The sequence below is a fragment of the Triturus cristatus genome, chromosome 5_1 (genome assembly GCF_964204655.1).
Source record: "Triturus cristatus chromosome 5_1, aTriCri1.1, whole genome shotgun sequence".
NCBI classification, from domain to species: domain Eukaryota; kingdom Metazoa; phylum Chordata; class Amphibia; order Caudata; family Salamandridae; genus Triturus; species Triturus cristatus.
Window position 1 is genome coordinate 782,041,122 of NC_140587.1, and position 16,228 is coordinate 782,057,349.

General features: G+C 50.3%; 1 protein-coding gene across 2 annotated transcripts in view; it reads left to right on the plus strand.

Moving 5' to 3' along the window:
• Positions 1 to 16,228, plus strand: part of ROCK1 (Rho associated coiled-coil containing protein kinase 1) — a 1,783,501-nt gene that overhangs the window by 333,738 nt on the left and 1,433,535 nt on the right. For both annotated transcript variants that reach the window (XM_085605798.1, XM_085605799.1), the window contains exon 5: positions 4,567 to 4,742. In XM_085605798.1, the coding sequence (XP_085461924.1) occupies positions 4,567 to 4,742 (176 nt within the window). The remainder of the gene's footprint in view (positions 1 to 4,566; positions 4,743 to 16,228) is intronic.

Below are 16,228 nucleotides of genomic sequence, written 5' to 3' on the forward strand. Positions count from 1 at the left end.
AGCTGTTCATAAAGATTTATTACTCTGTTTAATAAATATTATGTATTTTGAGGGACAGGAGACAGAGAATAAGTTATGTGACCAAACACTGAGAATGAAAAGTGTTCTGACTGAACGTTTTTACATAGGATGATATTTTGTAGATCAGAGCAACTCAACCCCTCATCCTTCCTTCACAGTTTAGATGGATAGTAGAGTAGTTGGGCAGAGGCTATTAACCCCATAAATGATTGGGAGGTTTTAATGAGCATGATCTGTTAGCTTCCTAAGATCTAAATTAAATGTGACAGTACAATCCGCAACCTCAATTCTGTGTTTAGCTGCTGACTTACAATTGTGAAGTAGACATAATGGCATAATTTGATGTTGGCAGTAGAGAGGGTAAGACTGATGACATTTTAATACTCAGCTTGTCTTTCCAAGACTTTTTTTTTTTTTGTAAGTAGGAGCTTTTTGACCTACTAGTACACAAATGTGGGAACTAGATTTTTTTTTTTTTGAAAATTCTTTTTATTGGCATTTAGCTTTAAAAGTTGACAATTATCACGTTTCACGTAAATGACTGCAACATATACATAGCAGGATAGACCATCATTGAGTGTGTGATTACATTTACACCGAGGTTGGTGTGAGCGTGGTCTGCAGTATAGCAGGTCTGTGCCAGTGAAAGAAGAACTAGGGGAGAGAACTGAACTGGGGAGTGCCATGGGGTGCTTAGCGTCGGGGCGAGGCGTGTACCATGAGTCCGTTATTGCCCACTCAGTCAGGCAGCCACCATTCACCTAGGAGGGAGTGTGAATGCGGGCTAATATGGATTACTATGGAGCATTCCCACTGGGGAGAGCCAGACCCGATGTATCTGAGGGGAGCGCGGAGGGTGGTGGAGGGGGGGGGGGCCTCCGACCTCGGGGGACTGTATGGTGCAAAGTGATGTGGTGTTGGGGGCTTGTAAGTCAATGACCGGGGCCTCTGGAGTTTGGGACTGCCTAAATTGGTGCAGCAGGAGCGCCCATTCTAGGGAAATTGGGACCTTACGTATACCTTTGGCTTCTTCCTCCCGGATTGCGTCTTCCTCGGCCGCCGCCCACTTGAGAACCGCCCCCACCCATGCCGCAATCGAGGGACCTGAGGGGGCCCGCCAGTGCATGGCTATACATCGTTTGGCCAGTAGGTGTGCTAGGAAGACAAAGCGCATTGTTATTTTGTGTCGTTTCCTCCCTCCCAGAATACCAAGTGCACAGCCCTCCCAGGTAGCTAGATGGGGCAGTCCGGTGAGATCCCTGAGCGTCGTGTGGATAAATGACCAGTAGGCCTGGATGCCCGGGCAGGTCCAGAACATGTGTGAGAAGGCGGCGTCTCCCGCTTGACAGCGAGGGCAAAGGAAGGTCGTGTCAGGGAAAAAACGTTGAAGGCGCGCAGGCATTAGGTATGCCCTATGTAGGATATGAAATTGTATATTCTTGAACCGAGCGTTCCGGGAGACTTTTTTGGGGAACTCTATCTCCCTGTTCCACTCGTCATCATGAAACGATCGTCCCGCTTCCTCCTCCCACAGAACCCGAAGAGATCCCAACAGTGGGGGTGCCAGTTCCCGGATTGATTTGTAAAGCCATGTGATGAGATGACGACCCGATCCCATGCGCAGGATTGAGTGTAGAACAGGGTGAGTGGGAGGTTCCCCCTGTGCGAGATCGGAATATGGTCGGTAGCAGCCAAGGAGTTGTCGGTGTATCAGGAACTGCCCGGGGGGTAAGTCATATTCGCCCATAAGGTGTCGGTATGGCCGGAGCTGGCCCCCTTCAAACAGTGCCTCCGCCTCAGTAATGTCTCTAGACGTCCATTCCCGAAGCATAGCAGGAGTAAAGAACCCCTTATGTCTGGGCCAGCCGACTAGTGGCAGTAATGGTGTGTATGGGGGGTGACCCGTCGCCATGCGGTGTATGCGCTGAATGCACTTCCGGGCTATATCAACCTGTAGGGGGTAGGTACGCGCAGGACGGAATCCAGGTAGAAGCAGACGATGCAGCTCCGGCAGGGGTATACGACCTGTGATTGTATGTGTTTCGAGTGTATATCTGTCTGCCGTCCAATACGAAAGCCACCGAAGCTTTGATGCCAGAAAGTAGGCCTCAAACGACGGCGCGCCAAGCCCCCCCTGCGTCGTGGGCAACTTCAGCTTTGCTAGTGCGATCCTATGCCGCCCTTTACCCCATATTAGAGAGCTGAGGAGTGTATCCAAGTCTCTAAAGAAGGAGCGGGGTGGGATGACCGGGAGGTTAGCGAAATAATATAAAAGCCGCGGGACTAGAATCATCTTAGCCAAAGCTACTCGGCCTATTGGGGCCAGCGGAAGGTTCCGCCAGAATCCAATGGAGGAACGTATCCCCGCGAGCGCCCTGCGGTGGTTACCTTCGTAAAGGTCGACTGGGGAGTGATATAAACGAATCCCGAGGTATCGGGGGCCCTCTGCTGCCCACAATAGTTTCCGGTTCCCGATCCAGACGTCCTGAGAGGGGGCATACCATCGACTTGTCCCAGTTCACTTGCAGGCCTGAGGCCTCCGAGAACTCTGTCAGAGCGGTCTCGAGTGTAGTGAGATCCGCCGTCACATCACGCAGATATATGAGGAGGTCGTCCGCGTACAGGGATACGCAGTGGATAATGTCAGCCAGTGGAATACCCCAAGCCTGCCCGTCCCGGCGTAGCCGGATAGCCAAGGGTTCCACCGCGAGCGCGAATAATAAGGGTGAGAGGGGACACCCTTGTCGTGTCCCTCTGTGTATAGCGAATTCCGGGGAGATGTAGCGACCGAGACGGACCCGAGAGGTGAGATCGGTGTAGAGGAGACGAGTGTAGGCTAAGAGCGTGGGACCTAGTCCCGTCCGTCCGAGGGCGGTGAAGAGGAACTGCCATGTGAGGGTGTCAAACGCCTTTTCAAGGTCCAGAATTAGGCACGCCGCCCGCGGGTAGCGATCGCCCAGTTGGTCCTGGATATGAAAAAGGCGCCGAATATTGTGAGAGGTGTTCCTTCCCGGGACAAAACCACATTGATCAGGGTGGACCAGCGGACGAATGACTTGCGAGTACCTGTCTGCTTAAATTTTTCCTAAAATTTTGCAGTCCGCCGTAAGTAGCGTTATGGGGCGATAGGAGGCTAGGAGTTGGGGGTCTCGGTCGGGTTTCGGGAATGTCACGATCACCGACGCTCTCATGGAGCGGGGCAGTTGACCAAGCTTGAGTGCCGAGTCCAGTACTGCTGATAAGCGGGGAGTCAGCGAAGGGGCGAAGGTGGAATAGTATTCCAGTGGGAACCCGTCTAGACCGGGGGCCTTACCACGGGCCAGAGCACGAATCGCACTTGTAATCTCAGCGGCTACAAATGTGGGAACTAGATATGTAAGTAAGGTCACTGAAGGTCTTTATTGTAGGGAATTCTTGGAGTAACTTGAAAATGTCCTCATAAAAGAGAAGCAATGGTTCTAAGGGGAAATAGGTAGTCTAATATTTTTTGCAATGGATTAAGCAAGCCCGGCGGGTCGGAACATTATGGGAGGGTTGCAGTGATGTAATTCTCATCCATATTATAAGCTCTTGTAAGGGTTTGTTTGTTAAAAGAAAGTTCGTCAGACAGTTTAGTTAAGAAAACAAGTGTGTGATTTTGTAGGTAAAAGAGCAAAGTTGGGTATACAGCGAATAAAGTCTATGGGCAATTCTTTTGTAAAGACTAACGCTTAAGGGTTGGAGTGGAGATATCCAGTAATATTGATATTTCCCCAGATGGACATACGTTAGATAAACTATCTTTCGGGGAGGGCTTTTCTGATTTTCTCTTTGACATGTATTAAAATGTCTGAGCATTATTGAGCTCCACTTAGGAACTGTCTTTAAAACCAATTACTTTTTAGTTAATGTATTTGTTAAAAAAAAAAAAAACTTTTCAAAAATACATTATTAGGCTTGGTCTTTTCCAAACTCCCTATGAAAGGACTGTTCGGTTCCTTCCTCGTGCCTGTTGAAATTATGTAGTCAAACAACTCGAGAGGAATAATTTAATTACCTGCAAAGTGATTTTCATTTGTGACATATATCTGAGGATGCAATAGAAAATGCTTCATTTTCAGAGGTCCTAAATTATTAATTTTAGGACAAGAGGCAAGTTTCCTTAAAAAACGAATTAACAGGTGTTGTGATTAGAAAGCTGGACATGAACAGCCTTCTCTGAGTAATAATTGGCAAACAGAAATATAAAACGAGCAGCAAGGTTACAACTATGTAGCCCCAAGTTTGTCCCGATTTATGTAATGAAATATGAAGCATTTCAATTTATGAAAATAGGAAAATTAGTCCTTAGCTGAAACAATGTGTTAAACTTGTAGCATGTTGAGTTAAGAAGGGGAGAGTTAGACTTCACTTTACAAATGAAACAATTTATTTTCTGTCAAGTTAATGAACATTGCATGAACTATGGAGAAAATGTATTAACAGACTTTTCTTGTTCTGAGATCAATAAACAAAAATATGTGCTAATTAATTCCTCTTCAACATTTTTCTTTCTTTTGTGAATAGTTGTTTTATGCGTTCCAAGATGACCGCTATCTTTACATGGTAATGGAGTACATGCCTGGTGGGGATCTTGTGAATTTAATGAGCAACTACGATGTTCCTGAAAAATGGGCCAGGTTTTATACAGCTGAAGTTGTGCTTGCATTGGATGCAATTCACTCAATGGGATTCATTCACAGGTATGCCAGATAACATTTTATTTCTTAGACCTACTGCTCCCTCCTAAAAGTATATAGCAAGATTAGGAGAGTTTTTCTGTGTTTTCTTGCATTCTAATAATTGCTAGAAGTGTCATTCTGAACTAGTTATTGTTTGATTAATTTATTTGGATGGGGAAGAGGTTGGGATTGAGTTTTGAAACGCGCTCTCATGGACAAGGGTAGTCCCTGGCTCTGTTTGGGAACTATAAAACAGATTGAATGAAAAATGATTCTTTGGCAAAAGTTGGGTTTACAAAAAATGTTACTGTGGTGGACTCCTGTTAACTGTTGTATGAACCTTTTCTCAAAATCAATTCCTCAGTGTGCGTTCCAGTCAATAGAGCTGTGTCTTGCGAGCCCTGAAGAAGTGAAACATCACAAGTTTTCCAGGTGCGGATGGACCGCTGCCAAGCTGACGGGCACACTTAACTTCAAAACTAACAAGTTTTTCATCCAAACTTCAAGTTTTATATGCAATGTTTCCAATGATTTGCAAACTTACAATCAATTATCACATTTTATTGGTTGTGATATTCCTTGTTATATTGTATCCTTCATGGTATACAGTGTTTAGCAGTTTAAGCGGTAATCACTCCAAAACCCAATGCATTTCGGGTTGTCAAAGACCCTTTATCAAGGGCCTTTTGATTACAATCTACAACAAAAATGAAACAGAAGACCGCTCAATCTAGGCCTCAATACTAAAACAAGAACTAAAGAATTAGCGTGAACAAATATGTCCAGCGTTCTCCCATGTCATTGGATTACATTCCCGGGTCGGCCTGGACAACCAAAAATTATCCAGTTCAATCTGTTACAAACAGTGCTGTAAAGAAATAACCGTGCATATTAGCAGAAAAGTACTCCGTATAGGTGTTTTTTTTTTTTTTTTTAAAAAGGACCGTGCTATCAATATTCATGCTGCGCGAAAACGGATGCTTTGTGCGTTAGTGATTTATCATGCTCCGGTGATTTATGAATGACCATACTATAGTGACACAAGTTTTCTGAGCAAAAGTTGTTCAAACGTGCTCACATAATGTCATGCGGTTAAATTAACAAAATTACACACATTCGGTAGTGTCTGGCTATCAAACTTATCTGATAAACTGACTGCTACTCTCCACGTTCCCTCTTCAGAATAAAACAAACATTCAAAGCTGTTACGACATGCAGGGTAATTAACGATGTGTACGTGACGTAGACGTAATGAAGAAAAAACAAAAAACTGTAGTGAAGGTGAACTAAAAACCTCGGTGACATGAAAACATGCCAATACAGTGTAAATTAGGATGATGAGATCTGCAAGCTACATAGTGTATGCAGCGAAATAATGTCAGATAAAAAACTCTTGTATGTGTGAATCAAAACTTAAAGAAAACAAACAAATTCCAGTCTGTCATTCATCCCATGCGGCTGCATGGCATTAAGATTTTTGATCCAAAACAATTCGGATCTTGCCAATTGTTTGTGGGGGTCCACTTCAGATCTAGGTTTTAAGACCTCCAGGATGGTAAAACCCAATTGTGCAACATTGTGTCCAGCTTGCTGTCAATGCACTGCCACAGTCGACTTAACATTATGATTTCTTATATTGCTTTTGTGCTCTGATATCCGGATTTTTATCTTGCATTCAGTTTTTCCCACATACAATTTTCCACATGGGCATTTCAAGGCGTAAATGACATTTGATGCATCACACGTGCTTGAATGTTGTAATGTAATTAGTGCCTTTAGTTGAGTGAGTGTAATAATTGCCGGTTATCACATTATTGCAATGTACACAGTTTGCACGGTAATCCTAACCATCAACCTACTCTTTTCCAAGCCCAACGCATTGTTTCAATAATATTTTGCTCCCTCTGGTCTCTAGCTAAGCCACGTGGTAGCAAAGCTTTAAGAGGTACTCCCTCTGTTTTGCCACGTTCAGGTTTGAGATTTGGAAATCTGGTGTCCGAGTAGTACTAGTGTCTGGTGAAATGGCCCTTTGCCAACAGGTGATATAGTTCTATAGCCGGAACTCCCATGACCACCTTACATGAGAAAAAGTGAGGATGTTGCCGCTAATCCAGGGTTGTTTCTCGGCCCAAATCAATGTAATTAGTAAGCATCTAAGTGTGGAAAGAAATGGTGTCTATTTTATTGCTAGTGACTGTCTGCCAATGATCAGGGTAATTTAATTAATTTGTCTAGTTGAACCTGTAACCTATCAATCGGATGCCTGTACTTTAAGCCCAGAATTGTGTCTTTATGTGTAGATCCACACCCAGGTATTTAACTGAATCCTCCATCCATCCCCTAGGAAAGTCCAGCTCCGTCGGTACCATACATTCAGTGAGAGGTAAGAGCCCAGACTTTGCCAATTTAGGACCAATTCAGAATAGTGGGCGTATCTTATAACTTTGTGAATTAGGCCCGCATGCTTACGTGTGAGAGCTGACAAATAGGATATTGTCTCCATATGTAGATAACAGTGGACTGCCAGTGGGGGGCGTGGCCTGATGCCGATGTAGTCGGACGGGGACTCCAGAGCTCCTCCCCTGTTTCAATAGATCCTGGGCCGTAACGGGAGACCCCTACTCCCTTGACCTAACGGGACTCACCTGGAGACCGAGTGGGCGCTCCCGCGGCGGCGGGGGTGCTCCGGCGGGGGAGTGAAGCCGATCTTTCCTTCACGCCGCGTTCCTGCCTGGAGCGGCACAAGATGGCGGCCGCGACCCGCTGCTGAGGTTGCGGTTGCGGTCTTCGACTGGGGCCTGGAAGCAGCGCCTCTCCTGGGAGAGCGGGGGAGAGCCCTGGCGATTGCCCTGGGGCGGAGGCTGGCGTCCGCTGGAGCTGTGGCAGGTGGGCCGAGTGGAAAGCTGAGGCTGGGCACCACAGTTGCCTGACCCCAAGATGGCGGATTGCCGCCGACGCTGAAGAGCGGCCTGCGGAGTGGAGGGGCGGACGGTGCGGTGCTCCGGCGTGGTCGCCGGGGCAAGGCTGCTCCTTGCCTCCTGCTGGGAGAACTGAGTGAAACTGGGAGCCAGCTAAGGCGCAGTGAAGCTGTTGGGCGGCTCCGACCGAGAGGAGGTAGCCCTGGGGGTGAGTGCCTACACGGACTGGTGGCCCCGCTGAGGATGGTGACTGTTGGAGGAGGGGCGGATTGGCTGAGAGTCCCCGGAGCGACTGCGAGACGGGGTGGAGTGCCACTGCCCCCCCCCTTGGATGCTTACCCCGTGCATGGCTGGTGCGGGACTGTGCTTCACGGGCAGAGGTCCCGCCTGAGTTGCCCTGTGCCTGTCGCCGGTGAGCAGGGGATTTTTGATTGGATTGAGTGCTCTGGGACTTTACCCACGAGCGGCTGGACTCCGGCGACGCCTTCCTCCGCCGCAGCACGGTGGGCACGGATGGCTGGGTGACCCCGGCAGCAGGCTGCTGGCGGGGTGTTGGGCCCTCTCGTCCTCCTCATCCTGACGGCGGGAGTGAGGGAGCCGGTGTCTGCATTCACTCGGGCTGCTGGACACCGACGTCGCCGCCCGGCCCGACCGTGCGCTGACCGCAGCCTGACCTACTATACCTGGCTCGCTGATCGGATCCGCTGCATTGCTCCAGCGCTGCTGGGGTGGACGGCGACTGGAGGCTGGTGGTGGCTGCTGGGGCTCTGGGCGAGCGCCTAAGATGGGACGGACGTCGAAGAGAAGGGGGTTTACGGTCCTCCAGGACGCAGAGGGGGAGCATCGGTCGGAGAATGAGGAGGTCGTGGTACGCACCTTAGGTGTTGAGTCTTCGAGTGGCCCGTCCTTGGCGGATATTCTGCAGGCCATCACGACTTCCCGGGAGGCCCTCGAAACAAAGATAGACACTATTGGAGTGGACCTTGGGCTGCTGAAAGACGATCACAGGAAACTGAAGGAGCGGGTGAAAGCGACCGAAAAGATGCTGGAGGAGGTGCCGGATAGGGTAGCTGCCTTGCAACAGTCCTTGACGCAGATGGAGAACAGGGTGCGGACACTGGAGTTGCGCGCAGAGGATAGCGAAGGGCGCTCTCGTAGAAATAACCTCCGGATAGTGGGAGTTCCGGAGCGAGCGGAGGGACCTGATGCAGTTCGATACTTGGAGGGCTGGCTTCGATCGGAGGTGGCCCCGGAGGTGTTGTCCCCGTTTTTCGCACTTGAAAGAGCTCATAGGGTCCCGGCGAGGCCCCCCAAGCCGGGAGCGCCCCCGAGACCGATGGTGGAGAAATTGCTGCACTATAGAGACAGAGACCATCTTCTGCAGCAAGCTCGAGAGAAACAGCGGCTACAAATTGACAACTCTAGGGTGATGCTGTTTCCGGACTACACACAGGAGGTTCAGAAGCAGCGTACCTCCTTCCTAGCTCGCAAGCGGAAACTGAGGCAGCTACGCATTCCTTATGCGATGCTTTTCCCGGCGCGGCTGCGAGTGGTGGACGGCCCTAGCACACTCTTCTTCACCACACCACAGGACGCGTGGCGCTGGTTGGAAACCAGGCATGCGGGACTGGATCGGAGGTCACCGGAGAGTGGTGTGACAGGGCGGTCTCCTGACACTGCGAACCCATCGGGGGCTCCTCCCTCGCCGGATCACCGTCGTGAGCGGGACAGTGCGGTGCGGGCAGTGGCTGCGATCAGTCGGGGTGGCGCCAGTCCGGCTTCTGCTCCTCCTGGGTCGGCGAGGGGGAGCCTGGGGTCCTCTCCGGATGGCAGCATGAGTGGGGATTCTGAGCTTGAACTTCCGGCGATAACCCCGCAGACGGTGGACTTGTTTGGCTGAGCTGGCTCAGATGGTGGGGATGGTTGCTCTCCTATTGCTGCTGAGCTATGGCGGGCGGTGGGGGCTTTTCCACGGGGACCACAGGGGACTCGGCCCTCTTTGACTGTCTTTATTGGGGTCTCCAACAGGCTGTTGCTGCTCCTGTCACTTATGGAGGGGGAGTGCCGGCGGGGGGTTCTGGGTCCTCTTATGGGTCGGCGCACGTCTCACTGTCCATGTGGGCAAGGTTGATGGTTCTTGTAGTTTGGATGGGGTCTAGTTTTTGGGAACCTATCCTGGGGTGTGGGAGTTGGGGAAATTGGGGTGTTGGGGTAGGGGGGGGGGAGAGGGCTGGACCAAGTATGTCGCCGGGGAAGGTAGGATGTACGGTATTACCTTTTCTACCATACCATGGACACCGCCGTAGGTATTGAGTGTCTGTCTTGGAACATTAGGGGGATGCACAGTATGACTCGCCGCCACAAGATCCATGCTTATCTTCGTCGGCGTGGGTTGCAGATAGCACTGCTGCAGGAAACACACCTGAATAAACAAGAAGGGTTGGCATTGCAGCGGAGATGGCGGGGACACGTGTTCTGTACCACGTATTCAGCATACGCAAGGGGTGTGTTGGTCTGGGTTGGGGCGGGGGTGCCGTTTCAAAGCACTGGGCAGGTAATTGACCCGGAAGGCAGATTTGTTATGGTGCAGGGGCGACTGGATGGCAGGGACATTGTTCTAGGGAGTATCTATGCCCCGAATACGGATCAGGTTTCCTTTTTTGAGCACTTATCTGGGACATTGGCCCCCTTGCTGACGGGCTCTGTGCTCCTGGGGGGTGACTTTAATTGTACTGCGGATGTTTCCTTGGATCGCTCTCATCCTCCTCTTGCTGATTCCCCTGTCCATCGCCTGGCAATGGTGCGGCGTGACTGGCAGAGACAGTGGGGGCTGACTGACACCTGGATGGCGCACCATCCGGGTGAGAGGGATTATTCTTATTTCTCATCATTCCATGACCTCCATGTTCGATTGGACTCGATCCTTAGTTCTCCAGATGTTCATGGGGCGATGGTGCACAGTGAGTCCCTAGCCAGGATAACCTCTGACCATAATCCACTGCTGACAGTGTTACACTGGATGAGGGATCGCCCTGCCATTCCTACGTGGCGGCTTCGGCCCGACACGTTAGAGAACCCAATATTTCGCGCTAACATTGGGTCGGCCGTTGAGGACTTTATTAAACATAATGCCAATACGGCGTCATCCCTGGTGGTGGAATGGGACGCCTTTAAGTCTGTAGTTCGGGGGCGCTGTATTGGAGAGGTGGTGGGAGTGCGCAGAGTGCTGCTGCAGGACATTCAGAGGGCAGAACGGCAGGTGCGTGAGTTGGAGAAGGAGCGCCCAGAGCGCCCGGACAAGCAGGCAGGGTTACTTGAGGCCCGAGAGGCATTGGCGGTCCAAATCGAGAGATTACGCTGCTATGACTATAAGGCCTACATAGACAAGGCGCATGTGGAAAGCGATAAGGGGGGGGCCCTGCTGGCTTGGTTGGCCAACCCGGCGCGCAGGGGGACCCCGATAGTGGAACTCCGGGGGCAGGGTGCTGAGGTGTTTTGCTCCCAAAAGCACATTAATGACCACTTCTTACAGTACTACGCCGACCTGTACCGGAGTAGAGTGGGCCCTAGGCGCCCGGAGGATGAGGAGTTTGTGTTGGGGGCAGGGCTCCCGCGGCTCGCGGCTGAGGACGCTGAGGCGTTGGGCAGGGACATTGACGCGGGTGAGGTACGGAGTGCTATAAAGCACATGGCCAGGAACAAGACCCCGGACACGGATGGGCTCCCCGTGGAATTCTATGCAGCCTACACGGATGTTTTAGCTCCCTGCTTGGTGGCGCTTTATAACACAGCGCGTAGGGAGGGGGCCCTCCCTGCCACCACGCGGGAAGCCCTCATAGTCCCCCTTCTTAAGCCGGGTAAGCCTGCGTGGTATCGTTCTTCGTATAGACCTTTGACGATGCTCAATCTTGATTACAAGATCTTGAGTCGCATTCTGGCTAGTCGATTGATGCCCCATATGCTGAAGCTGATTCATGAGGACCAAGCGGGGTTCATTCCCTCCTGTACCACTGCGATGAATGTTCGTAGACTTATGCGGATCTTGGGGTCCGACTCCTATGACAAAGCGAAGGCCTGCGTTTTCGCGGTCGACATTGAAAAGGCCTTTGACAGCATGGAGTGGCCTTACCTTTTTGAGGTACTGTGAGCATTTGGGCTAGGGGAAAGGTTCGTACAGTGGACGGCGCTTCTCTACAGTGCTTCCACTGCTAGGGTGCGGACGGGGGGCTTGATTTCTGCTGCCTGTGCGGTTGCTCGGGGGACGAGACAGGGGTGTCCGCTATCCCCTCTCTTATTTGCGTTGGCATTGGAACCCATGGCTGCGCATGCCAGGTCAGGGCGGTTTTATCCAGGACTTTCTGTGGAGGGGCGGGTGCTCCACATAGCACTATATGCGGACGACCTCCTCATCTTCCTGCCGGATGCTGGGGAGGCCCTACTGGGGGCGCGGGGCCTGCTGGAGACCTCGGGGAGAGTGGCAGGCCTTCGGGTGAACTGGACCAAATCATACCTGTTCCCTACTGCGCCAGACGGGATGGTTCGCCCGGGGATGTCCCGTGGGAACCTCGGTGTTTGTCCTACCTGGGGACTCAGATCTATCATGCGCCCGCTGACCTATTGGAGGGCAACGTGGGGCGAGAACCTGTTTTGACTTTTGGGGAACTCTCCCATTCTCAGTGGCCGGTAGGGTCGCCCTGGTGAAAATGGTCATATTGCCCAGGTTTCTTTATTACTTTGGGACCCTCCCCTGTTTGGATCCCGGGTAAACTCTTCTCGCAACTGAATTCTTTGATTACAGGATTCATCTGGGGCGCTGGGAGACGGAGGGTGGCCTTACTTACTCTGCAGAGGCCCAGGGGAGAGGGAGGACTTGCCCTGCCGGATCTGGAGGGCTACTACCATGCTGCGCAGTTTCAGTGGTTCACGAAGTGGGTGGCGGGTCACATCAGGCGTCCGGAGGACCGGGGAGGGTCAGATCCGAGCTGGCACCATTTGTCATGTGTGCTGCTCCGAATCCCGATGAGGGATGCTTCGATACCATCGGATTTGAGGGGGGTGCAACAATGCTGGGCACGCTTGGCCAGGAGGACGCGGGTGCGGGTTCCCTATGCGCCTGAGATCCCCTTGCGGATGTGTGGGGCGTTGCCTCATGGGGGAGATTGGAGTCGGTTGTCGGCCTGGGAAGAGGCGGGAGTTGTGGCACTGGGTGACCTCTATGAGGATGGTAATCTTCTCCCTTTTGATGACCTCAGGGAGCGGCATGATCTCCCACAGGGGGGGACTTTCTTTTGCATGCAGCTCTTACTGCGGCTGTCAGGAAACACTGGAGACGGGGACTGGTGGAGCCGACCACATCCCTTACTTGTCAGTACGTAGTGATGGCGGCGGGGACTTTTAAGGTGGTGACCTGCCTTTATCGGCGGATTACCGGTGATATGCGTCAACCCCTGACTGCATTGTGACTCAAATGGGAGGCGGACCTGGGAGCACCCATTGGGGACAAAGCCTGGGACGAAGTCGTGGAGCGTCCATGGAAATGCTCCCAAAATGCGCGGTTCTAACTTATTCAGTTCTATGTATTTCATAGGGCATACCTCACGCCTAGTAAAATAGCTGAATATTTTGGGGGATCGGATGCTTGTCCCTGGTGTGACCAGGACGGGGCGAATATCCTCCACGTGTTCTGGGACTGCCCTCGGGTGGGAGACTTTTGGCGGGGAGTGATGACTGCACTGCGGGCCGTGACTGAGAGGGAACTGGAGACGTTACCAGGGGTTTGCTTGCTACATTGGTTCCCGCACACTGCTAGGACTAAGGTAACCAGCCGGTTCATTGACCTGGGGCTGGTCCTGGCTAAGCGGGAGCTCACTTCTCATTGGAAAGCGAGGCAAGGGCCTAATCTCTTGCGTTGGAATAGGGAGATGGTGAAGTGGGCGGGGAGTGAGGGGAACTATAGGCTGGGCGTGGCTCGAAGGAATGGAAGTGAGAAATCACAAGAAATGGCCCGGGCATGGGTGGCACTCCTGGAACTATTCAAGCAGTCGGATGAGGATGGCGAGGGGGAGCCTGGGGAGGGGGATGGGCTAGGGGACCCGTGAGCATCTCTCCATGAGAATGGGAGTGTAGGGTGGGGGGGAGGACTTTGGACCCGGGATAGGACGTTTCCCCCTGGTCTCTTGGTTTACTCGCTGTGCCCTGTGGGAGGGGAATCTATCAGGCGGTGCGGGAGGCTTCAGGGTTCACTTGGCTCCATTAGCTACTGGCGACATGCTTGGGGGGGTGGCTGGGGTGGGGGGCGTTGTTGGGGGAGGTTTATTGGGGATCGGGATGGGGTGCCTTTTGCTTGTACTGCATTGTGCTAATGGACCACTCTTATGGACGATCTGCATTATGGCACAGATGTCTTGTGGGACGAGAGATATGCTTGTATTACTCTGTAAAGTTCAATAAAAGTCTGTTTAAAAAAAAAAAAAAAAACAGTGGACTGCCAGTGCGGAAGTAAAGTCCCCTAAGGAAGTGAGTCTCCTTTCTGGCAACGCACGGAGATGGCTCTGCTAATTTTTCAGGGCTTTTAAAGGCTCTGTATTCGAATCCTAATTTTTGCCCTCCTACTTTTCGTGTGTTACCCTGCAATTCCACAGGCTTACCAAGGCTTCCTAAATAACCATGTTCGGTCACCTGCATACCATCTGTGTGTCACGCTCACATTTCACAGCAAGGCACTACTTTGCCATGCTCTTACTAAGAATACTACCTTTTACCATACATTTCAGCCTTGAAAAAGTCTCTGTGATGAATTGTGTGTCGGCTGCCTGTCTGTATTGGATATTACGTTTCACACAAGGAATATAAACAACTGTGGAAAGAATAGATCACACAAAACACAACTTCAATCTTGCTAAACTTCTTTATTGATTACATTTCATGATTTTGGACTTCTTTTGTGCTTGGGTATCTCTTATTACTAGTACCTCTATATATTGGGAAGTGGTCCAGTGTCAGGCCATTGACCCAAAAATGGGCCACCCGTTCTGTGCATAGCTACTGAATGAGTTTAGTGAAGCACTTGGGAATGTCCACTTTCTGTAAGATTTTCATTAGGTTTGCCATTCAGCGAGTCAAAGGCTTTTTTCGCATCCAGCAGCACCTCAGCTGCTTTTACGCCGGGGTCACCTAATTTAGTTCACCAAATATGGTGCTGAGGTTAATAACTGTCGATATGTGGGGCACAAACTTGTATTGAACCAGGGAGGTCAGCTGCTCCATGAGGACTGAGTGTCTGGCGGCTATCACCTTAGCTTTAATTTGTTATCCAAATTTATGAGTGAGATTGTCCTACACGTTGCACATGCAGGGGGATCTTTGCCAGGTTTGGCAATAGTGATTAAAGCCTTGCTTGGAGTAGGTGGTAGTGTCCTCTTTGTCAATGATTCAGCATACATTTCGAGCAGTCTAGTAGCAAGAATGTTTATATTCTTTGTAAAATTTGCCTTTCAAGCCGTCTAACCCCAGCGCTTTACACCCTTACAAACTGGCATTACTAATTGCAGTAAGTATTTCCTCTGAAATTATATGAGCATCGAGAAAATGCTGATGGCTGCTACTCAGCCACACCATTGCAATGTCGTTGTGAGAAGCGTGTATGGAAGCTGGTGATTCCTTAACACAGAATGTGTATAACTGAACATGATAGTGGAAAAATTCATGAGCAATACCTTCATTTGTTACCTTCAGTGTCTCTCCTTCCTCAGTATGTAATTGGATTATATGATTACTGTTTGCGTATTATTTCAACAGTGTAGGTAATGTTCTGCTCTGTCTCTCCACTTCCCCATATATACGGGCCTATGCTTGGTACTGCAGGTATATTACCTCACTGTAAGCTGTCTCTCTATAACTCTGTAGCAGCCAATGCCGGACATACACCTTCTGAGACATTTGTGGCATAGAGTCCTCCACTGATTTTTTTAAATTTTTGAAACATGTATTTATTAGTCTTTTATTTAAGCACAAAAGGAGAAGTAGAACAGGAGTGGGGGAGGGAAGTTCCAGGGTGATCACAGAAAATAATACAGAAAATAACAAAAGGAGAAAAGGACATGTATGAAGCTCATCATATCTCAGTGTCAACCTGAAGAACACACAAAGTCTAATGAAGCAGACCTAAGGATAAGCATGTGAACATCAGACATGCAGATCTTCATTACTTAGGGACTCCAGGACTAAAAAACATATCAGACACATCTTCTCCCTTCAGATTCATCATCCGATGACGAAAGTCCTTCAAGTTGGGCCTGCTATAAAGCGACCAGCATAACAGCAGATGGGTCTACCCCCACCCTATCCCTCTTAACAAAAGTTTTTAAAGGAAGTCAGATTCATTCAAACTATTACATCCTGTCTTAAATTATCACAGTCAAGCATTCCATGGTATATATAAGCCATATCTTAGATCTTCACAGGGAAAGACTTGGTAGGCAAGGCTTCTTCCATGTGTGGGCTATTGTGAATCTTCCTGCCAGTTGAAAAAAGGTGAGCAGCTTACCTCTAGGGGTAGTGTATGAATTGACTGAATCCTGTCCGGCCTCC